This window comes from Polypterus senegalus, chromosome 8 (assembly GCF_016835505.1).
Source record: "Polypterus senegalus isolate Bchr_013 chromosome 8, ASM1683550v1, whole genome shotgun sequence".
NCBI lineage: Eukaryota > Metazoa > Chordata > Cladistia > Polypteriformes > Polypteridae > Polypterus > Polypterus senegalus.
Window position 1 is genome coordinate 149704944 of NC_053161.1, and position 25719 is coordinate 149730662.

Here is a 25719-nt window from a genome sequence, read left to right on the forward strand (position 1 = left end):
CCCACTGAGCCGTCGTTTGAGGAGTTGCTGAGTGTTCTCGGCGCTCAGTTGGAGCAGCTGATGGGGAAGGCGGTCGCGTCGGGAGAGACGCCGCGTGAGACGGAGGATCGGCGCGGCGCTGGAACCGGAGGCCACCAGAACACAGCGGGAGTGGTGAGTGTTGCCGTTCCCGTAAAGCAAGTGGGGGGTTCGCCGAACATGGGCGTGACCGTTTACGGGACGACCAGCTCCGAGTAGGCAACTTCCCAACAGCGGACGCGGCGGTGCAGACGGCTAGCGAGGCTGGGAGATCGAACACGCAGGGACTGGTAGGATCGGGGCTGCTGAGTGCCCTGGGTCCTAGCGCCCTGCGCTTCAAGCCCGCAGCTGTCTCCTGTCTCTTTGCCTGGACGCAGACGGGGCTGGATTTGAGCTTTTGCTGTGCTCAGACCCAGACCGTCAGGGCGTCCAAGAGAAGAAGGAGGAACCGAAGGGTGAGTGCCGGTTCCTCCGATAGGAAATCCTTTGGACATTGTAAATATTGTATATAGTGTAAATAAACGGTGTGATGGGTGAAAATATGTTGTCCATCTGTGTGTGTCCGGGCCAGCGTTCACTATATATGTATATATATATATATATATATATATATATATATACACATACTGTATAGTCATGTGCATGCACTTGGGAGACAGCTTAAGGGCTCTGGTGATGGTAGTTACACTGCCTTGAGATGGACAAGCAGGCCACACAACCTGGAGGGAACTTTGTTGAAGAGGCATCAAGTGTGTTTTTTGAGCTTTGATTCCTGTATTTGATTTTGTACTCCTCTTTAGAACATTAAAAGAATTCCCAAGGGAGACCTGACTGAGTTCATGGCCCTCTAACTGGAAAGCAGTCCACAAAGTTATAAGTTCCAAAAATACTTTAGCAAAGCTCAGACAAGGAGGGGGTAACCATAAACCTCTGGCTGTACAATAAAGAATCGTCACAAAAATAAAAGTTTTATTTTCAAAAGGCCCTGAATCTCCAAAACGCTCAAAAACTGCAAAAAGGCAAAAATAGATGCTCCTGAGGACAACCTGACAAAGTCCAAATGTAGAATCTAAGAGGTGTGGTCAAACACCAAGCAGAAGACGCAAGGCAATAATTTGTTCAACATAACAGAACTCAGCAACAGCAACAGCAGACAAATGACCCGCATTAGACCAGTGGGCTTTTCCTGCCTTTACAGGGCTGGGGGAAGTTCAGCACGGAGACCGACAGGTGGTCCTGCCTCTTGAGGAATCACACACAAAGCACAGAATTAGGCAATGATGAAGAATTATACACATTGTGTAAATAAGTATAATAAGCACACAGAAAAAAAAACAAAATTAAAAAGAAGGCGTAAAAAGGTACTAAAATAATGAGTATAAAACATAAAAAACCATGACAGTTTTGACCCCTACTTTCAGGATTCTGATTTTGTGATTACTGGATTTAATTGTCTTTCTATGAAAAACCTATTTATGTCATTTTTGTGGTTATTTTTATATTAAATAAAGGTTTAATTATTTTTAAAAACGTGATTTTCTTTAGGATCAGAGGATTAATGTGTTTTCCTCTTATATATTTGTTGTGAACAGTATTTGAACTTTAATAACTTTACCTCCATTTTTGGGCCAGGCCTCCCATTCAAGTTGGGATTAGACTGCCTGTAGTGAGGCCTATTCCAGGGGCCCAGACCTGAATTAAGGGCTGGCCTGGCCATTTGTGTATATTTTTAGATGGAAAAACTTCTTTTTTTGGCTTGATGGTGTAAGGAATTAAAATCAAGCAATATCTGAAATATCTTTTACAATGTTAGGCATTGGACTTCTGCCCCCTGCAGGGCAGTTCTTCACATTGTGTTCAAGGCAATTGGGATAGATTTTGGCACATTCAGAATTCAATCTATAAGGTGCCTCTAATGAGAAGTAATATCTCTGCAACGTACAATATAAAAAGTTGTGGATTCAATTGAGTCACATTAAGAACAATTAAGGCTTGTGAAATATTCAACGGGGAAGCATTTGATGGAAATAAAATAGTAAATTGTGCAGAGACTGGCATCCGAACCAGAGCTGATTCCTGCTACCAAGCTGCCAAGACACTCCATTGGAAGATGTAGTTTGGAAAATTGGATAAATGAACAGATGGTAACTGAGTCTTCTCCTGGTAATAGGCTGACTTCAGTTAAAAAAATAATAAAAAAAAGTTAGTGGCCTGGGAACCTAAGCATGCCAATTAAAAGTGGGCACCTGCCCGTGTTAGTGACTGATTGATAGGTGGTACCTCAACAACAGCTTGTGTGAATTCAAAGTCCCAGTTCATATTTAGTTAACCCTAAGAAGTGCCCAACTAACAGCATGCTATTTGCCTTCATGGTAGGATGTACATTTTTATATCAGTTTTTTTTTCCTGTCTCCCAAATGTTCTTCAAACATTTAATAATATCGTGACAGGCTGCCTCATTGAATAAAGATTGCTAGAGACACAGACTAAGAAAGGTTCATCAGGAGGAGCCGCCATCCAGCATTTTTGGCAAGTAAGATGGGCCGCATTTTCCTGATGTGCCGAGGTGGGGCTGACTTTGCTCCAATGATGTTCTTGATGTTAGTGTGCTACTGTATATGGAGACGAGCAGTCCATACTGAAGAGGCTACAAAGTCTAAGAATAGTTGTGAGTTCCTTTGGTTATTAAATTAAAAGTTACTGGACTGGGATTTGAACTCATGTCTCTAGTGTGATAAGTCAGCACTATTAACCACAGTGCCACACCAGAAGCATTAATGCACATCTCAAAGCAATGGCATTAAACCGCTTTGTGGTGGCATTTGCTGAGTGGCATCATAGAAGTAAAGACTGTTTTATGGATGGCAGACAGTGTAACGTACTGGTTAAGGCTTTGGACTTCTGACCCTGAGGCTGTGGGTTCAAATTCCAGTACTGACGCTGAGTAAGTCACTTCACCTGCCTGTGCTCCAATTGGAAAAACTACTTGTACGTCAAATGTTGTGAGTCACCTTAGATAAAGGCTTCAGCCAAATAAGTAAATGTCTAATGTCAAATTCATGGCCAGTGAGAAATGAAGCAGTAAGATTCTGCCATTTAATAGAGCAAACCTTGAGGTGGGATTAACTCTGGGGCTTTGCAACAAGATGAGGTGCAAGTAAACAAGATGAAGCTCCCCTTTTATCTAATAACTTGTCCATAGTGAATAAGGCCATTTCTGAACTGCAAGCCTTAGATTTTGGAGACTATGGCTTTGCCAGCAGAAGTAGACCTAACAAGTTCACTGAGGCCTCACCTCAAACTCAAGAAGCAGACTTCAGGCCTGCAGAGGCCCAACAAAAAAGGTAGGCTTATAAACTTTCCAAAAATTAAAAAAAAACTCAAACATTAAAGAGGACTACCATAAAACCCCTGCCCCATCCCTCCAAAAAAAAAAAAATAAAAATATTTAAGTATTTATTTAAAAAAATCCAAAACAATAGCAAAAGCAAACAAGAGCTAAATAGACAAACCAAAGTGATAAAGGAAAATAAAAAGTCTGTAATCCCATAACGCAATCCTAGTAACAAAAGCAAACACTTTCCAATAGTCAAAAATCCCAGGCTATATAAAAGTGAAACGACAGAAGTTATCCCCAATGCCACAGCAGCTATCTCAGGGACTTCTGGGATGTTAAATCGAACGGCTATAACCCAGCTCCACCTTCAGCTCCATTGTCAGGGTGAACTCACTTGGCAAAATGTTAGGGACACCTGTCCACCTGCAATTATGTAATCAGCCAATCATGAGGCAGCAGCGCAACGCATAAAGTCGTGCAGGTACAGGTCAGGAGCTTCAGTTCATTTTCACATTAAACACCAGAATAGGGTAATACTGTGATCTCAGTGATTTTGACTGGCATGATTGCTGCTACCAGCCATCTGGTTTGAGTATTTCTGCAAATGCTGATCTCCAGGGATTTTCACACACAACAGTCTCTGAAGTTTACTCAGAATGGTGCGAAAAACAAAAACCCTCCAATGAGTGGCAGTTCTATGGATGGAAACACATTGTTGATGACAGTGAGTAAAGGCAAATGGCCAGACTGGTTCTAGCTAACAGAAAGGCTGCCGTAACTCAAATAATTCCTCTGTACAACAGTGGTGAATGCACAACATGTTGACTCTTGAGGTGAACAGGCTGCAACAACAGAAGGCCGCATCAAGTTCCGCTTCTGTCAGCCAATAACAGAAATCTGAGGCTGCAGAGGGCACAGGTTCACCAAAACTGGACGGCCAAAGACTAGAAAAATGTAGCCTGGTCTGACGAATCTCGATTTCTGCTGAGGCACACAGATGGTAGGGTCATAATTTGGTGCCAACAGCATGAGTCCATACACCCAACCTGCCTTGTGTCAACTGTCCAGGCTGGTGGAGGGAAGGTATGAAGGTGTGTAGAATATTTTCTTGGGATACTTTGTGCTCAATAATACCAATCAAACATCACGTGAACGCCAAGGGCTATTTAAGTGTTGATGTTGACCATGTACGTTCCTTCATGGCCACAATTTAACCTATGGCTACTTCCAGCATAGTAATGCACCATGTTACAAAGCACGCTGGCCTCATGAACATTAGCAGCTGACAAATCTGGAAACACTGCAATTGCATTATCATGGGCCAGAATCTCACTGGAATGACTCCAACATCTGATGGAATCCATGCCATGAAGAACTGATGCTGTCCTACCTAGTATTAGCATAGTGGCCCTAATAACTTGCATACTGCACATAGCTTAAAGAATAATTATTAACATAAGAAAATCATTTAAATATAACAAAGAAGTCAAAATCATAACAACAATATATGCAAAATAATGTTTAAAAAATCAAAAAAAACAAAACAAAACAGAAGATGAAACCACGGCTTCACCATACCTGTCCTGTTTATCAGACAAAACAGTATGTGGTGATTTCAAGCATTTTAAATTGCAAACTTGACATTTCCAATTTATTCTTTTCAGAATTTGCACCATCCAGATTGGGCTCCTGCCTGCTGGCACAGGCTTCACCCCCAAATAAGTGTGTTTTAGAGTATGGTAGCACTTTAGGACGGGGGCTTCTAGGTCTAACAGTGACACTGTCACGTAATACTGAGCCTTTGTTAAGGTTGTGCAAAACAAGGCTGTAAGTTCGTAATGGCTGACTTTCTCAGTCGGGGTGGGCATTTAATTTTCCCAAGGGACCACATGAGCAACAGGGACTGTTTTGGAGGGCTGGACCAGTAGGCCGTACTCAATTCTACTCGACATTAATTTTATCTCTTTATGAAAGGCAGTAAATTGTATGTTCTTGATTAGCTGCTACTGGTAAGAGAAGATGTTATGATTAGGCTATGAAAATGTGGAAAGGGCATAGTAAAAACACTGACATTACAGCACTACTTAATCAACATTCACAAAAACAATTTTGAAGTAAATTCGCCAGGCTATACATTTCATCTGCAAGGAGGTCCTTACCTTGCAGTTTGGCATTTAATTAATTTATTAATGCAGTCACATCAATAGCAAATGCAACATCTGCCAACCTTTTGGCATCTGAGAACACTGTGGTTTCCTTGCCTTTCTTCTCACAAAACTCTTGAATTTCTGCTCTCATACTCTTTTAAGCACTTTGCCCAGGATAGGCTACCACACAGTTGTCAGATGGCTTATGTCACCAAGTTCAGTTTCTTGCTCCTACAAAAGTGTCTGTGATTCAATGCATTTGCCCTGATGAAGTTACAAAATCAATGACACAGTTTAAGTTTAACATTTTAAGCGTTGACCCCTCTAGATGTTGTGGCGGACGGCCGGCTGCTCAAAGAAGAGAAGGATGGAGGATGGTAGCTACCGTGGGACACTTCCTCCCCCAAGACACCAGATGGCAAGTTCCCTGCAGCATAGTGATGCCCGGGATTCCCGCAGGGCACCATGGGATTTGGAGTTCAGTTTCTAAGCCCTGCTAGATACCATGGATGCCACCAGGAGACACTGCCAGGGGACCTGGGGACTCTTATCTTTTCCATAGCCCGGAAGTATTATTGAGTCACGGGGACAGAAGCCCCAAAGTACTTCCGGGCTGAAGAAGAAATCAAGTTCTCCATCTGACATGGAAGTGCTGGCAAGTCACATGAATGGAAGAGGAGAAGCACTTCCGGGTCAAGGACTACATAAAGGGCTAATGGAGACCCAGCAGGCGAGCTGGAGTTGGGAGTTAGTAGGACAGAGTTTGCTGGAGAGATTTGTGGACTTTATTGTATTGTTGGTGTTGTTCTTATTATTATTACTTGCCTGTTTATGGTGGTGGAGGTGCTTTTGGGCACAGAAAACAAGAAGAAAATAATTAAATACCTTCTTGGTGATTTTACCTTGTGTTTAGTGTGTCTATCTGTTGGGTTGAAAGAAGCAACAGTGACCTCTAGTGTCTTACAATGTATAATACAATACAAAAATACCAATTTCTGTTCTGGATTCATTTCAGTCACTTTATCTTGCATCCACTTCAGAAGTCTATCATTTTTCCCTGTCAGATTTGGAAAACCATCTGTTGTAACACCTGCCAGCGTGTCTCACTTCAATCCCAGCTTGTTCAAGCCTGTATTTACCCAGGGCTGTCTCAACAGCGTCATGTGCTGTGCTAGTGCGCTAGGGCTCCTGTTTTGATAGCACAATAGAAACATACATAAGGCATCAGAAACATCATGGGCCCCCGTCCAGTGCCCATTGCGCCCTTATGTTAAGACGACCCTGCTTTACCTCTGTGAACAAATTGCTTCCTGTCGTCATTCTTTTCATTGACTGCACTGCTGCCACCTCCTCCATAATCTCAAAGTCTTTCGTTATCCCGCGTACAAAGACGAGTAACTGAGCTGTGTCGCAGACATCACAGCTCTCGTCCAGAGCCAAGGAGAAAAAGTCAAAATTGACCTCTTTGTTTTGCTGCTGAAACACCAGATTTCCTGCGAGGTCCTCGATCTTTCTCGATACGGTTCGCCTGGCGAGGGGTACGTTCTGAAATGCTACTCTTTTCTCATGGGATATTAGCGCTCCGGAGCCCACCAAACACTCTTTGATAAACACAGTTTTTTGTGATTTTGTAGGGTATTACAAAAGTAGTCTTGACTGCTCCAACCCTGGATGTGTAAACCTTGGTAAAAAGTCCTTGTTAGCTTTTGTAGCTTAGCTAGCAAAGTTTCTGATGTCTGTGCCTGCTCTGCAACAGTCACGCTCTTATATTTCTTTGCGTGTTTTCAGGGCCACCTTAACGTATGGGCATAATGGACACTAGCCAGGGGTCCCAGGAGCAAAGGGCCCCCCAATGCCTGGGTATGTTTCTGATTTCCTGTCCAAACAGGGGTCCTAGTGCACTACTTTGCCTGGGAGTCTGTGATGCTATTAAGAATGTCCTGTTTTTATTCTCGTAATGGTGATTCAAATAAATTGTGAATAAACACTTAGAAACCCATGTCTTGTAAAAAGTCTACATAATTTATTAATCTTTCTTTTTTAAAATGTGAGCTGACAAATTTGAGGGCTAACAGCTAAATCACCTTTCTCGTATACGTATGTTCATTAACTCATTTATGTACATAAAAAAAAAAATAACAGTCACCTTCAAAATAAAAACAGTGCAGTTGTATTGTGTGCATAATGTCAATTATTATGTCTGATTTCTGCCTCCCATTGACCACATGTGGGCCTGTCAGGGACAGCCAAAGGGCGGTACAATGCCCAGGTCTGCTCTAGGTGGCAATTGTATTTGTTAAAATCAAAGAAAGTGCTGGTTAAGGTCTGGTGAGTTACATAACACTAACTGAGGCACATTTCTTATAAAGTGTCACAGAGAAAATGCAGTCATGTTGTACTATTGTTAAGATCAGCTGGTCTGTTTAAACTTCCTTGGGCTTTAAACCAGAAATATTCTAAACTAGGGCTTTGAAAGCCAAAGAATTCATTACTAACTTTTTTCTTTATTTGTTTAAAGTGAATTTTAAAGGTGGTAAAATTAATTGTGAACTCCCACAACACCATTTTATTTATCTTATGGGTGCCATCAGTTGTTTTTGGTCCCACTGGGCTGACGTTATAGTTGATTGCGAGGGGGCATGCCCCAAAAGTCACATCGTATGACATCAGCTTGACCATAATTAAGTCAGCTCTCTGCTGGGATATTTTGTCCAAGACTGTGGATTCACCCAAATTCCATTGAGCTTGTTTCGCATTGTCTTTGAAGATCTGGTTTATGGTCCCATGTTTTGTTTTCTGACTACACCTTCGGCTTATTATTTTAGATTTGGTTTCAAGTTTTCTTTCTCCCTGATTATGAGCTTGTTCTTGTCATGTCGTGTTTTCCCTGGTTGGAGTTCATGTTTAATGTCTCTTTTATTTAAATTGATTATGTATAAGTTGCCTTTGCTATGTTCCATGTGTTTTGTGGGTGATCCCCCAAAAGGTGTGGCCACATGCCAATCACCGTCAGGAACTGCCTTCCACCCTATAAAGTCGAGGGTTTCCCACAGTTCTTGATGGTTCACTGTGAATATGCTAATGGAGTTTATGAGTGTACTTGTGTTTATTGTGAATAATTAGATTTCTGATTTTTCGACTTTTTACTCTGTTTTTTGACCTTGCCTTTGAAATTCTGTATAGGGACTTTATTCAACTTGGATTGCCTTTGCAATAAGTAATTCCATTTTTTCTTTGAGTTTCATTGTGAATGGTATCTTTTTTGCGATTTTGTAAAGATTTGGCGCTTGCCCTTATTACTAGCTGAGGTTTGACGGTGATATCTCCTTTCTAGTGGGCCTTATTAGAAGGGTTTGGGACTACATGCTTTGGAACTCTTTGGGGTTTGGTTCACAACAGTTCTTGACTATGCTTCATCACCTGGGGCCTCATGTATAAACGGTGTGTACGCAGAAAAATGTTGCATACTCCCATTTCCACACTCCAATTGCGATGTACAGTATAAAACCTAAACTTGCCATAAAGCCACGCACATTTTCACGTCAGTCAAATGCTTGGTGTACGCAAGTTCTCCGCTCGGTTTCGCAAACTGGCAGCACCCAGCGTCAAAGCAGTGCTTTTGTTCCTGTGTGGTTTCCCTTTCTTTTTTAGATCCACACCCTGACATGGCTTTATAAATACACTGAAATTAACAGCATATTGTTTATTAGGCATCTGATTGTAATTAGCCTGTAACAATATAATGGTCCACAGAATGTCCAAATACTATAACTGCTTTAGCATTGTTACTCTAACTGCACCTTCTTCTTCTTCTTCTTTCAGCTGCTCCAGTTAGGGGTTGCCACAGCGAATCATCTTTTTCTATATTACTCTCACTGCACCACTCGGAGTATTTATCCCACTGTATCTGAGTGTGGAATCACAGCTCTACAGCAGCTGATCAGAAAGAGAATTATTGTCATACAGCATCAAGCATCTTCTTCTTCTTTCTTACTATATAAAAGCGGTAGGGATTGTCCTTCTGTCCCGTGAGTGCAAAGCGTAGCGGTATTCCGCTTATCACAGACTTACTACTTGCAGCTTGCGGTACGAAGCAACATGATGTGAGCAGAGTTCTGGTGCTCCCATCGTTCCCTTGCTTTTGTGCACGATGCGCTGGAAAAATAGACAAAATTATGTCTCTGGAAATAATGTTGATGGGGTACAAATGCCTCGCCGCGTAGTAAATATCAGGGGGGTTCAAAAGGGCGACCTCAATATAGAAAAAAAGTTAAAATTTCATCACAAAAATAACAGAAACTACGAGTATTAAAGTAATACCGCTCAAATGCAATATAACTAAATTAATGAGTTTGTATAAAATATCAAATTAATCTACATATTGAATTGCCTTAAGAAGTGTCACCTTAAAAGGCGGGTCAGCCTAGTAAGTGATAGGCTCTGTGAAGAGATGCTTAGAAGAAATACGCTGGATTCAGTAAGAAGACATCTTGGAGGGAGCGAAGCTATCCAATACCGACACCTGCTCCTGAACTGGCGATTTGTCCTCATTCAGTTCTTTGTGGAGGAAATGAAGATTGACACGTGTTTATAGCAGAGCCTCACCATCAGAATTCTGCCAGTCAGGGTACCAGTGCTCCAGTGGTTGGCAAGGGACCAAGCCAGGGTCTGAGTAACGCTGAAATGCATGCACAAACGGTGATCAACTATACTAATGCCTTTTCTTGAATTCTTACAGGAGCAGTAAGAACTAATCTCCTTCCTCTTCTGGCTTCAGACAACTATCCCAAATGACCTCACATCCGCCTTCCTTCGAAATGACCCACCTCTTCCTGTACCTCTGCTATAAAAGCTCACCACCTTTCCTCTGCAGACAGTCCTTGTTGTTGACTCAGTCTCGGCAGACAACTCGGCAGAGCATCACGCAATCCTTTTGTTTCAAGATACCTGACAATACATGGGGTGGTAGCCCCCCAACCTTTTCCATGTCTTTGTCTTTCATTACAACGTTTAAATACAGGGTTGAAAGTTTACTTTGGTAACCAATCATATACCATTAGAATTGTTCTTTAGGCAGAAGGGCATCAATTCTAGACTTGCTAGATGTTTTTTTCAGTTCCGACCATTTTATTTTTCTATCCTGGTACACTGCACATTATGGAGGATGTCCTTTCTCAACTTGCTGGCCTGCTGTTGGAAAGTCAAATGAGTGACAAAGATAATCACAATTGCTATGTGGCTTTAAAAGACTCTAATTAATTTTTCGTTCAAGCTCAAGAATGTTTGTGTGTTTTAAAGAACTTTTCTGAATGTTATTTGTGCAGCTCTGGACCAGATACATGACAGCAAGCTTAACCAAAGTCAAGACAAGCAAGGTGTCAAAAGTGAAAAGTTAGATATACCATCAAATCAAAAAACCTGAACGAGAATCAGTAGTGAAAAACAAAAAGAAATACTGACACTAGGGCCTACTTTGAAGTAAAGGAAATTATATTGGAGAGCTTCAAGATGTTGTTCATCCACTAAGGGATAATGAAAAATGAATCCATAACCATATTTATAATGTCAGTTCTGCAATGTCATTGGCATGACACCAGCAGTCACATGATGCATCCAAAATGCATTGTGTAAACAAAGAAGAACAAGAAACTAATCTTTGTGAGAATAAATTAAACTGAAAAATAAATTTCAAAACTAGTTATCTGATTACAAAAAAAAGTAAGAAAAAAAAAACATTTATAAAATGGGTTAGACAGCACGCCTATCACTTGAAAGCCCCACGATACCAGAGTCACTGACATGCTCATTACTGGGACTTTTGAATGATGCGTCTCCATAAACTTCCAGCCTTGGAGTTTAAATGTTTACTCATGGTCTGCCACCCGAAGGTAAAAATTGATTTTTATTTTTAATAAAAAGATCAAGAGATGAAACTGTAGTCCAGGGATGCCCAATGCGTCTATCGCAATCGACTGGTAGATCGCAAAGGTAATGCAGGTAGATTGCATTGCATTCAATAACCTCAGATCCTCAAATGAGTGTCTCCTTAGAATTCCAAGAACAAAACTTAAAAGAAGTGGTGAGGCGGCCTTCTGCTGTTATGCACCTAAAATCTGGAATAGCCTGCCAATAGGAATTCGCCAGGCTGATACAGTAGAGCACTTTAAAACACTGCTGAAAACACATTACTTTAACATGGCCTTTTTATAACTTCATTTTAATCGTAATTTAACTTAATCCTGATACTCTGTATGTTCAATTCATCATAACAACTATTCATGGTGGCTCTAAAATCGGTACTGACCCCTACTCTCTTTTCTGTTTCTTTTTCCGGTTTCTTTGTGGTGGTGGCCTGCGCCACCTCCACCTACTCAAAGCTTCATGATGCTCCAACAATGATGGACGGATTAAAAGGAAGAAGTCTACGTGACCATCATCATCATCAAGCCCTTCCGTGAGAACCCTAAATCCAAAGAGGACTGTTTCATTTATGTTAGGTAGAATGCCCAGAGGGGACTGGGCGGTATCATGGTCTGGAATCCCTACAGATTTTATTTTTCTCCAGCCGTCTGGAGTTTTTTTGTTTTTTCTGTCCCCCCTGGCCATTGAACCTTACTCTTACTCGATGTTAATGTTGATTTATTTTTTTATAATTATGTCTTTCATTTTTCTATTCTTTAATATGTAAAGCACTTTGAGCTACTGTTTGTATGAAAATGTGCTATATAAATAAATGTTGTTGTTGTTGTTGAAAAAAATTTTTTTTTTTAAATGTTAGTCTATCATATATCCTTCCCTATGGCATTTGCCACTTGATTGACATACAGGACGGCCAGTCTGAGATCTCTTCTCTTCTAACATACTGGTCATCCTGCACTCACGATCAAACAAGTGAGGTACTGCAAAACTCCGGCTGTGATCTAGTTAGCTTTCCAATTTATATCGACTAAGAAAGGGATTTAAAAAAAATGTTTGTGGAGGGTATGGGCTGAATGTGCAATTGGAAGAGGATTTCTTTCTCACAATGTCATAATCATAGTGCGTTTGTCTGATCTGTCAATCTATCATTGCTGTCCCAAAGAAGAAAGGCACTTAGAACTGTTCATAAAAACTACGAAACTGACTTCCTTCCGAAAAGCGATCTGAGAAAGAGAAAGGAGAGGGAGCTACAATCGCAGTTAATCGGACAGCCGTCATTTTTCATTCGGCTGAATTCAAAAGCTCCTTGACTGCATTATTCAGCTCTACTTATTTTGCGAGTGAGCCTTTTCCCACATGACGATTATTAAATCCAAATACTGTAGTGACCATAAATGTATTGTATTGTTATTGTGCCATAAAGGTTATTCAGTTATGCAAGGTATGACAACATATATTTTATGTATAAAGTATACTCAGTATCTGTACTAATAAAAGGCAAAGCCCTCACTGACTGACTGACAGACTCACTGACTCATCACTAATTCTCCAACTTCCCGTGTAGGCAGGCTCATTCCTTACAGCTTACTTACAAAAGTTAGGCAGGTTTCATTTCGAAATTCTACGCGTAACGGTCATAACTGGAACCTACTTATGTACATATATACCAGCCATAGCCTGCAGCTCGGTCGCCGTGTGAGGTGGAGTTGCGGCCCTCATCGTCACGCCTCCCACGGAATTTAGTGCCTGCCCATATAAGGCCGTCCATCAATCCAATAGAAACACTCTGCCGCTAAATATTCGCAGGTGAAGGACTGTGCTTATGCAAACGAAGATGAGATGGTCAGGGTGGTGTTTGGCACAAACTCAGCGAAACTGTGAGAGAAACTTTTAAGTGGCGGGTCTTAACTAACATTAAATAAAGCCGTGAATATCGCACGAGATAGCACAAGCACAGCTGAAAACCTTCGATGCATGTGCACCGAGCGGCTCATGTGAACTGACTGTGAACTCAGTACGCAGACAAAAAGCAACAGCTCCAAAGAGCGCTGAACAAAAAACACATTACATAATTGAGAAGGCAGCAAAAGAATATGAAGCGAGTGACGCATACACGCATATTTATAAGTGCAGCTACTGCGGAAACAAAGCACACGGTTGAAAAAGTCAATGTCCAGCTAAAGGAAGACAGTGTAAAAAAAAAAACCCGTGTATGCAGTGTGTCACGTCTCAAATAAAGAGGAAGACGAGCTGTTTATTGATGCAGTAAGAAAGGAATCGATGAATGAAACCTGTCATCTTTACAACGATTGACAAACACGGAATGTAACTTGAACACAACACATCCTCCAAAAACGAACCTGATTGAAAGAAATAATGATAATCAAATCCTTGATGACAGCATATATATAGGACAGATATATGTATATATATGAGCATGTATATGTGTGTGTATATACAGGTATATATATATATATATATGTGCATGTATATGTATGTGTGTATATGTATGTGTGTTGTGGAGCCGACCCGGACACAGACAGGCGGACATGTTGTCTTCAAACCACCACACGTTTATTAAATACACTATTTACAATAAATGGTCACTCAGACCCAAGTAATGGTCACTCAGACCCAGTCCAAACAGTGCACACAACCCCCAAACACAGTCCTGGCCACAAATGCCTTTCTTCGGGCCGCCTCCACTCTCTTCTGCCTCGTCCTTCTTCCACCCGACTCTAGCCTCGAATGAATGGAGATGGCCCCTTTCATTCAGTACCCGGATGAGCACCAGGTGTTCCTGGCATTCCTCCCTTGGCCACGCCCCAGCGTGGCGGAAGTGCCGGCTGTCCTCCAGGCAGCTCTCCGGGTAACGTCCAAAGTCTTCCCCCCAGCACTTCCTGGTGTGGCGGAAGTGCTGGGGTAACAGGTGCCCAAGGCATTGGGGCGCCTCCTGGTGGTGACCACGGGCCCCTACAGGGTGGAGCTTCCATGCCTTGTACCCGTGGCCCCCAGAGCAACCCGGAAGGCAACCCCTACGTGATCCAGGGTGGGCACAGACCCACATCCGGTCCCTCATGACGTCCCGGCTGAGTCATGGCCCCTGGCATCCCTGACAGTGTATATATGTAGATATGTATATATATATATATATATATATATATATATATATATGTGGATGTATATGTATATATTGTCACACACGTGCGCATGTGAATCAGCTGAATGGTCTAAACACTAGCAATTCTACGCCAGGCCAGGGGGTGGTGGAGTGTACTGACTATCTCTCTCAGTCACTTGCAGACCTTTTCCGGGAAATCCCGCCTGTTGCCGGCCCCAAGGATGACGTCACTTCCGGGCACAAAGAACCACTCCCAGTTCCGGCATAGATGGCATCATTTCCCTTCCAGCCCTTTAAAACTGCCATCTTTCCTCAGTACAGGCAGTTCTGTTCTGGACTGTAAACTAAGCACATCGTGCTATTTAAAACTACTTTTTGCAGCTGATTCAATTATACAGGTGGCTGCCCCAAATCTTTATGATGTCTCCGACTCATTCTTGTTACAATATATATATATATGTGTGTGTGTGTGTGTATATGTATATATGTATGTATATGTATATATGTATATGAATATGTGTATATATATATACCTGTATATGTTTATATGTGTGTGTGTGTATATATATATATATATATATATATATATATATATATATATATATATATATATATATATATATATATATATATATATATATATGACAGCAACACTTATAACAGTGACAAAACAATTACATTGACAATCATGTTACGTTATTTTCAAAATGTTTCATTTTCTTTTTCATTACTTCTTTAACACACTACTTCTCCGCTGCGAAGTGTGGGTATTTTGCTAGTATATATTTATATATATATAGCATTTTTAATGTAGGTAGATCATTTCAACCTGGTCATTTTAAAATTAGCTCGCAAGCCGAAAAATTGTGGCCACCCCTGCTGTAGTCAAAAAGTTCAATACAAAAAAATGAATAAACTGATACATCCAACCTTAAACACCAAACCAAAATTGTTAATCAAGAAAAAAACACACTCAGAGAATTGTTATCTAGAAAAACAAGAAAAGAAAATCTGCACTAACAAGTCTTTCTAAATAGGGTTTGCAATGTCAGAAAACCAAAAAGTATATGATTCTGAGTTTTATACCTTTGTCCCGGCAATGTCACACACCACTCAGAAGGGCATAGTAACTGTCAACAAAAATTCCTTAATGGAATACTCCAGCCAAAAATGATATTTTATTTAAATTTTACTTACCCCTAGTGTGTTTTATAGTGAGGGATGAGAAAAGATTTAATCTCATATTCTCATGTAGAATGACAGAAAATGAATCATATAATAGAACATAATAGTCACCAATGCTGGACAACAGAAGGCAACATGAAAATGTCCATAGAAATAACAAAAAACATTCTCACGTAACTCGTGTTGCATAATCCATCTATCTGTTATCCAGTCAAATGCTCAAATTGGGATTAATAAAGTATCTATCTATCTATCTATCTAAAAGAGGCAAAAAGTAGGCATTTTTTCTAATATACTATTAACATTTACATCTGGAAAAAGCAGCATGCTTTGTAAACAGTACAACACATTCCCACAATTCTGTGCTTTTGTATTGAAGACAGGGCTCCTGACCAATGAATGAGGGAGAGAAGCGGGTCTTTATCTCAGAAGCTCGTTTGCTTGTGTTTGCATTTCTTCTTCATTTATGACAGCTTTTCCCTTAAGTGATTTATGTTTTGCACGTTGTAAGTAATCGATTGGGCGACTTTGCATGTGGATTATGTGACACAAGTCATGTGGATGTTTTGATATTGATTGCTGTTGTCCTTTGTCAGTTGCCTACTGTGACTGTTGAATCACATATTTTCTTACCTACCTTCTGCATGGTTTAGTTTTGGTTTCTACTTTAAAATGGTGGCACGCAGGGGAAAACAAAATGACATCACAGAAGAACTCTTTTAACATTATGAAACTAATCTAAAACAAGAAACAAATTTCAGAAACAGACTCCTTGGGCTGTACATACTGTATGTAGAATGTTTAACAGAAGTCAAAGGAAAACTTGGAAAAAAAAAAGTAAGATGATCATAACAGTCTGTTTCTGTCTACTGTGGACTACTGTGAATCAGTGGTTCCCAAACTCGGTCCTTGGGACTCCCTGGGGTTGCAGGTTTTTGTTCCAACTAACTTCTACTTTTAGTTGGACCTCCAGCTTAATTAGGTGAGCTGTAGTGAGCTGAGGTCAATGAAGAAATTATAAAAGTAAGTATGTTAATACATGTTATTAAAAATTAAACAGTTATACGTGGATAATGTATTTTTTGTTTTACTTTGTATTTATGTTCATTCTGATTTCCACTCTGCCTTTCCATTATTGACTAATTAGTGGGTCTGACACTAAAGCAGTTGCAGCCTTCCATTATTTAGCGTTGTTGTTGTTCGCCTGGGTGTCTGCTTTGGTTGTTTTTAACTGTCACTATTAGGATACAGTGATGGGAGCAGGGAGAAATAATAGGAAAACAACAAAAAAAAAAAGAGTTTAAAAAGCATTTAAAGCCATTGCAAAAAATGGAAATATTTCTAAATGTCCTATAATGTAAAACCATGCTGCCATGCTTTTCTGAATGCAGAATAAGTGAAGAGAAAAAAGAATAGCTAAATAAATGAGATCCATTATTAATCATTATTATCACTTATTGTGAATCTGGTTGGAGCAAAAACCTGCAGCCCCAGGGCTGAGTTTGGGAACCACTGGTATCAATAATACACTTACCGTTAAGTATCACCTAAGCTAACACTTACTGATAGACATGTATATTATAGTTTTATTGTAGGGTTGTTTTCTGTTTGAGTCTGGTGGCTCAGTGATTAGTGATATTGCCTCACAGCACCGCGGTGTCGGTTTCTTTCCCAGTTTGCTTACTATCCGTGTGGAGTTTGCATGTTCTCGGCATGCGTCCATTAGTTATCTGTTCTCATTCCAAAGACTGAAAACTCCAAAATGTGACGGGTCTGTACACAAGCATTTCATTCAGAGCTGGCTTCTATTTTGCTTCCAAAAGCCTGCAAAAAGCTTTTTTGAAATGTATTACTGTTTATAGATAACTATTTAAATATTACTACTGGAAAATGTTAGTATTTGAATGATGTGCACAACTGAAAGGAGTAGAAAAAAAATATGAATCTTCATCATATCAAAGTGAGTCTCTGTACAAGCTAGATTGTCATCAACTTGCTCACATCTCAAAAACTGTAATTGGTAATAAAAAGACTAAGATAACGAGAGCATTAAGGGTTTTAAGGGAAACACGTGTCTTTGTTAGAAAATGAATCAAATGTGTGATATTCTTTGACATGGTATTTGATTTGAAAGGCACTATAAAGAATTACAGTCTTTAGGAACACCACTGGAAAGTATAAAGTATTAGTACTGTGTGACTTTGGGGGTATCATAGATAGATAGATAGATAGATAGATAGATAGATAGATAGATAGATAGATAGATAGATAGATAGATAGATAGAGCTTTATTTGTCCCCAGGGGAGATTTGGCTTTTTACATAAGCTGTTTAGATAAATAAGTAAATAAATAAATATTAGAATTTACAAGTATTTTAACAATTGTAGTACACCTATATAGCACCATAGCATTCTGCTAACTACAGCTAGATCCTATATAAAATTGTACGTTAGTTGTGTTGTTACATTTTAAGTCATTCACGTGCCTTTTCAAGCTTACAAGTATAAAACACAAAGCAGCACAGGCTGTCAATGATGATTTTATGATGACACATTCTTGGCACTCAAGGATGCGATTGTATTCCAGAATGCACTGGTCAGTTTCACACACATACAGAGCAAAGATGCTTATTTCTTCAAAGATCACTATAGAAATATCATTGTATGATGGCATGACTGTGACAATGGCCAAGACCTATGCACTAATGCCCTCTAATGGCTAGCAGATGCAGATTACTTTCATAATGCTTAAAGAAAGACATAGGCATGAATCACAGATTGCTTTTCATGTCTATCTATCTATTATATAGTACCATTTACATCTATCTATCTATCTATTTATTATATAGTACCATTCATATCTATCTATCTACAGTGGTGTGCAAAACTATTTTCCCCCTTCCTGATTTCTTATTCTTTTGCATGTTTGTCACACAAAATGTTTCTGATCATCAAACACATTTAACCATTAGTCAAATATAACACAAGTAAACACAAAATGTAGTTTTTAAATGATGGTTTTTATTATTTAGGGAGAAAAAAAATCCAAACCTACATGGCCCTGTGTGAAAAGTAATTGCCCCTTGTTAAAAATACCCTAACTGTGGTGTATCACACCTGAGTTCAATTTCCGTAGCCACCCCCAGTCCTGATTACTGCCACACCTGTTTCAATCAAGAAATCACTTAAATAGGAGCTGCCTGACACAGAGAAGTAGACCAAAAGCACCTCAAAAGCTAGATATCATGCCAAGATCCAAAGAAATTCAGGAACAAATGAGAACAGAAGTAATTGAGATCTATCAGTCTGGTAAAGGTTATAAAGCAATTTCTAAAGCTTTGGGACTCCAGCCAACCACAGTGAGAGCCATTATCCACAAATGGCAAAAACATGGAACAGTGGTGAACCTTCCCAGGAGTGGCCGGCCGACCAAAATTACCCCAAGAGCGCAGAGACGACTCATCCGAGAGGTCACAAAAGACCCCAGGACAACGTCTAAAGAACTGCAGGCCTCACTTGCCTCAATTAAGGTCAGTGTTCACGACTCCACCATAAGAAAGAGACTGGGCAAAACGGCCTGCATGGCAGATTTCCAAGACGCAAACCACTGTTAAGCAAAAAGAACATTAGGGCTCGTCTCAATTTTGCTAAGAAACATCTCAATGATTGCCAAGACTTTTGGGAAAATACCTTGTGGACTGATGAAGGCAAATGTCCCATTACATCTGGCGTAAAAGGAACACAGCATTTCAGAAAAAGAACATCATACCAACAGTAAAATATGGTGGTGGTAGTGTGATGGTCTGGGGTTGTTTTGCTGCTTCAGGACCTGGAAGGCTTGCTGTGATAGATGGAACCATGAATTCTACTGTCTACCAAAAAATCCTGAAGGAGAATGTCCGGCCATCTGTTCGTCAACTCAAGCTGAAGCGATCTTGGGTGCTGCAACAGGACAATGACCCAAAACACACCAGCAAATCCACCTCTGAATGGCAGAAGAAAAACAAAATGAAGACTTTGGAGTGGCCTAGTCAAAGTCCTGACCTGAATCCAATTGAGATGCTATGGCATGACCTTAAAAAGGCGGTTCATGCTAGAAAAACCTCAAATAAAGCTGAATTACAACAATTCTGCATAGATGAGTGGGCCAAAATACCTCCAGAGCGCTGTAAAAGACTCATTGCAAGTTATCGCAAACGCTTGATTGCAGTTATTGCTGCTAAGGGTGGCCCAACCAGTTATTAGGTTCAGGGGGCAATTACTTTTTCACACAGGGCCATGTAGGTTTGGATTTTTTTCTCCTAAATAATAAAAACCATCATTTAAAAACTGCATTTTGTGTTTACTTGTGTTATATTTGACTAATGGTTAAATGTGTTTGATGATCAGAAACATTTTGTGTGACAAACATGCAAAAGAATAAGAAATCAGGAAGGGGGCAAATAGTTTTTCACACCACTGCATCTATCCATCATATAGTGCCGTACCTATCTATTTATCTATTATATAGTACCATTCACATCTATCTATTTATCTATCTATCTATCATATAGTGCCTTTCACATCTATCTATCTATCCATCTATCTTATAGTGCCTTTCCTATCTATCTGTCTATCCATCTATCTATCCATCATATAGTGCCGTTCCTATCTATTCATCTATTATATAGTACCATTCACATCTATCTATCTATCTGTCATCTTAAGAGGCAGCCACCAAATATCCAAGTATTTTATCCTAAATGTTACATTATTACTTTGACCTATCTTCTAATTAGAGCTGAAACTTACTATTTGTAGTTCATGGCCACATCCACAAAGTATTTTCGCCGTTGTCGATAAACATTATCTTTAAAGCCCTAAAAGATAAAGAGACAAAAGCAGTTATTTGCATAGAGTGTAGATATATGCCACTGTTAAATCCAGGAAATTCCAGACATGCAAACGAGAAAGTAACAACTTCATGATTTTTTTTTTTTTTCCACAGAAATAAAAGCTGAGAACTGAGTGGCTTCAGGCAATTTTGAAACCATTATGTGTTAATTAGAGTGAGTTTGTGCAGTTTACTCGGCGAGAGGTTGATCCCATGACTATTGTGGCTATTAGCACATTCTTACCCTCTCCAAGGTGTCATCGGGAAAAGTCGCAGGTCATTTGCGTTATTTGTTATGATAATAACTCCATTATTTTTTCATGTATTTTTTTTCTCTGTAATAGTTCTTTACCGGTGGTTGTTTTCTTTTCATTAACTTTTCTTGGTGAAGGTCTCAGTTTCTTCATCTGTGTTCATAATATGTGGGATTTCAGCACGTTGGACAGCTCACTGTGTAATCGCAGCACTCTTTAGCTTTATCTAGCACCACCTAAAGTAAACATTCTTTCGTCATAAATGTGATTTGTGGCGCAGTGGGTAAGCGCTGCTGCCTCGCAGTTAGGAGACCTGGTTTGCTTCCCAGGTCCTCACTGCGTGGAGTTTGCATGTTCTCCCTGTGTCTGCGTGGGTTTCCTCCCAGAGTCCAAAGACATGCAGGTTGGGTGCATTGGTGGTCCTAAATTGTCCCTAGTGTGTGCTTGCTGTGTGTGTGCCCTGCGGTAGGCTGGCGCCCTGCCCAGGGATTTGATCCTGCCTTGCTCCCTGTGTTGGCTGGGATTGGCTCTAGCAGACCCCTATGACCCTGTGTTAGGATATAGCAGGTTGGATGATGACTGACTGACTGACTGACAAACACATTTTCTTTCTCTATTTCTGCAATGTCAATACAGTTTGAGACTCTCCCTGTGCTTTACTTTTTAATTAAACATTCAAACACAGTTATTTGTTTTTTGGGGTGCTTTACAGGTACAATACAATACAAGAGTATTCTCTATTTCTGAACACTAGCATGTTGAGCCTGTATAGGCAGCCATGAAGTTCAATGTGTTCAAAGCACCCCAGTGGTCTGTGTATTCAATAAACTATATGTGCATACACATTCCTGGCTTTATAGTATTATTCTTTTAAATATAATATATACTTCAATTATTGCTAACATTATCTGACATTACCTTCTTTTCCTTTTGTTATTCCCTTGTTTTCATTATTGTATTGTATCAGTCTCTTTAGGGAGTATTTCTTGGGCTCTGCCAAGAGAAATGCTGAGAAAATGGATCATTTGCAGAGATGTGGAACAAAAGGAGGTGAAGCTCATAATTAGAAACTGATTGGTTTATTGTATCAAAACAAAATTAAGTTAATATCATAAAAAGTGTTCCCACACCCTGATATCTGAGAACCTTAAAGCTGCTGGACTACAGACATGCTGGAGCACCACGGCGGCCTGACTTGCTCCACCCTGGGACCTCTGAATTGTTGCCCTCTGTAGACCATTCACCCTGACTGTATGCGTAGAATACAAAATACACCTCATGTAACAGACATAGAGAAAGGCAGACAGACAGACAGAAACACAGATAGACAGATAGGGAGTGTCCACAGCACAGCAGCAGGAATTCTCTGCTGATATTTAACGAAGATACCCCAGTAGAACGCAACATGAATTATATTGAATATGAATGATTCTCTGATACAAGCTAAGTAAGGACTTACTGTGTTGTGATTGCTCTCTGTTGTTGTCATCGTGCCACCCTTGCGGCTGACTAGCTTTCCAACTTTGAACCTGGTCCATCCACTAAGCTAGTGCTCAGACTCCCTCCGATCATATGAGGTGTCAATGGTCAGGGCTGTAAGAACAACCTTCTACTTTGGAGTTCGTCTAAGCCTCCTTTAAACTGACACCACAGAGACAGCATCAATACCACTCGTCACTTTCTAAGCCCGCAGATCAGCCCCAAGGACCAACAATTGAGCAGCTTTCTCATTCCTATTCTGGTGAGACACTTTCAGTTGGTTCTGCCCCACTGTGTCACCATTTAGCTCCATTCTCATAACCATCGTTCCTCTATTGTGTAACCTTAAATAGGAAGGGTGCTATATAAATAAAATTGTTTTATGATTATTAAACATGAATTTGATGCTAATTATTTGGTCACTTGTGTGGTGGGCTGGCACCCTACCCGGGATTTGTTCCTGCCTTGCGCCCTGTGTTGGCTGGGATTGGCTCTATCAGACCCCCGTATCCCCGTGTTAGGATATAGCGGGTTGGATAATGGATTTAGTCACTTATCCATATCTACTTTTTCAATGACAATGGTGTATGCCTTTAATACACATGCCATACAGTACATTCATTTTCAATACCTGCTTTTTGTTGAGCATGGTGACAGGACATCAGGGCCTATTCTGACACAAACAACTTGGATTCACGATGCCCAGCTTCTCACTTTCACAGTCAGTTGATACACATCAATTATTATTTAGCTGACCCCTCTATCTGAGCTTGACTTGCAACATTTATGATACAATTGTGAAAATTTCTTTTTGTTTTTCCAATCGGATTGCAGCATCAGTGGTGGGATTTGAAGTCCAAAGCCTTTTAATGACTGTGCCACACTGCCTGCCAGCCATCCAACAGTCTTTACTTCTATGATCCCACACAGCATGCACCATCAGAAAGTCATTCTTTAAAGGCAAAGGTTGTAAGACCATCTCCAAGCATGTTCCTGTGACAAAACTTTCAAATATTTTTAAAAAGGTCCATGGGACTGTAACCAGCCTCCGTGGATGTGGCTGCATGAGGAAAATCAGAATGGGCAAAGGGAAGGTGAGAATGGTAAGCAGAAAACCCAAGGACACCTTCCAAAGAGATACAAGCTGAACTCCAAAGTTAAGGTCCATCAGTGTCTGACAGCACCATTTGTTGCCTTTTGAGTGATAGTGGGCCCCGGAGAACTCCACTGTTGAAAGGAAAACATGAAAAGACCAGACAGGAATTTTCAAAAATGCATATTGACAAGCTACAATGCTTCGGAGAGAATGTCCTTTGGACAGAGCTGGAGCTTTTGGGCTTGGCAATGTTTTGGAGCTGTTTTACTGTGTCTGTCATGGGGTGCCTTGAGTCTGTGCAGGGAAAAATGAAATCTTAAGACCATCAAGATATTCTGGTGCAAAACATACTGCTGTGTGTCAGAAAGCTCCGTCTCAGCCGGAGGTCATGGACCCTCCAACAGGATAATGAGCCGAAACACTAAAAACACCAAGGATGGCTAAGATCACAACACAGGACTATTCTGGAGTGGTCTTCTATGAGCCCTTATTTGAATCTTATCAAACATCTATGGAAAGAAACTGAAACATGCAGTCTGGAGAACCTAACGCAGCTGGAGCAGTTTGTTCAGGAAGGGTGGGCCAAACTACCCGAGGACAGGTGCAGAGGTCTCACTGAGAACTCCAGGAATCAACTGTGTGCAGTGATTGCCAACTCTAAAGTTTTTCAACAAAATATTAGGTTAAGGGTCCTATCATTTATATCCATGCCATTTTCATTTTATTTCTTTATTATATGAAATATTCTGTTGAATCAAAACTCTAAAGCCAAGTCACATTTTTGTTCATTAGAAAAAAAAAAACAAACTATAATGGGAACCAATTATATTTCATATTATTTCAATCATGGGGTTTCAAAATTCTCATGAATTGTTAACATCTACATAAAGTAAACAAGGTGCAATGAATAAATTCCTTACCTCATACAGCACTCTTCCTGATGCCCACCATCACAATATATTATACAAATCACACATTACAGGATGACACAAGAATTCACGCAGAAAAGAATCTCAGGGCAGTGAACATGTTGTCTCATTGACAAGGAGGTGATTCTCCTGAGCTTTTTATGTTTGTGGCTTTTTTGGAATATTTTAGAGATAAGCAATCTCAAGATATTTGTGTTACTTCTGCATGTATAAGGAATCCTTTCCATAATCTTAGAGATGTGCTATCCTAATTTTTTTTGCAGTGCATTAGATAGATAGTGTGAGGGGCGGCCAGGACGCCCAAAGGATGGAAGAATGGGGGAAGGCAGCTTTTCCAGGACACTGTCTCCCCCAAAAGCTGCTAGATGGCAGCTTCCCTGGAGTGTAGCGGTGTCCCTGATTCCCACAGGGCATCCTGGGACTTGGAGTTTGGTTTCTCAGCCCTGTTGGGTGCCGTGGGTGCTGCCAGGGGGAGCTGTGAAAGGACCTGGGGAGTCATGCTTCCCTTATAGCCTGGAAGTACTAGGAAGTCATGAGGACGGAAGCCCCAAAGTAGTTATAGGCTGATTAAAGAATTGGGATTCAACAATAGAACACGGAAGGGCTGGCAGATCACGTGGGAGGATGAGCAGAAGCACTTCCGGGTCAAGGACTATTTAAAGGACTATGGGGGACCCAGCAAGTGAGCCAGAGTTGGGAGGTGTAGGACAGAGCTTGCTGGGAGGTGTGGAGGAGAGAATTATTGTTATTATTATTGAGAATATTGTGTTCATTTAATTGTTTGTTTAGTGTGGCTGGGGTGCTTTGAAGAAGCACTATTTAAAAGAAGAAATTATTAAAATACTTCTTAGTGCTTTTACCCTGTGTCCTGTACGTCTGTCTGTTGAGTTTAAGGGGCAACAGCGACCCCTAGCATTGACTCTGTTAGAATAGATAGATAGATAGATAGATAGATAGATAGATAGATAGATAGATAGATAGATAGATAGATAGATAGATAGATAGATAGATAGATAGATAGATAGATTGTGTAAGTTCCATACAAGATCATCTGGCATTCTGTCCAGAAGAAAAGGGGGACTCTTGCCAAGAAGGGAGGATAGAATGGAAGGAAAGTGATGGAATAGCATCCTATCTAGGTTAGGTATGGAACCCTTACCCAGATAAGAGGATCAGTGCAGGAAGGCTTTGATTTTGGAATATGTTTATCTCCAATCCGCTAGATGGCAGCATCCCAGGACCTTGCTAACAATGTGGACAACTGCAGGGAATGATGGGAATTGTAGTATCATGAATCAGCCCCATGTGTGAGCCAAGGGGGTGCTGACCCAGAAGTGCATCAGTCACGCTATGCCCTGACA

General features: G+C 40.5%; 1 protein-coding gene across 2 annotated transcripts in view; it reads right to left on the reverse strand.

Annotated features, from left to right (window-relative positions):
* tph2 (tryptophan hydroxylase 2 (tryptophan 5-monooxygenase)) overlaps positions 1 to 25719 on the reverse strand; it is a 177411-nt gene that overhangs the window by 104688 nt on the left and 47004 nt on the right. For both annotated transcript variants that reach the window (XM_039761916.1, XM_039761917.1), the window contains one exon: positions 20519 to 20586. In XM_039761916.1, coding sequence (XP_039617850.1) covers positions 20519 to 20586 — 68 coding nt within the window. The remainder of the gene's footprint in view (positions 1 to 20518; positions 20587 to 25719) is intronic.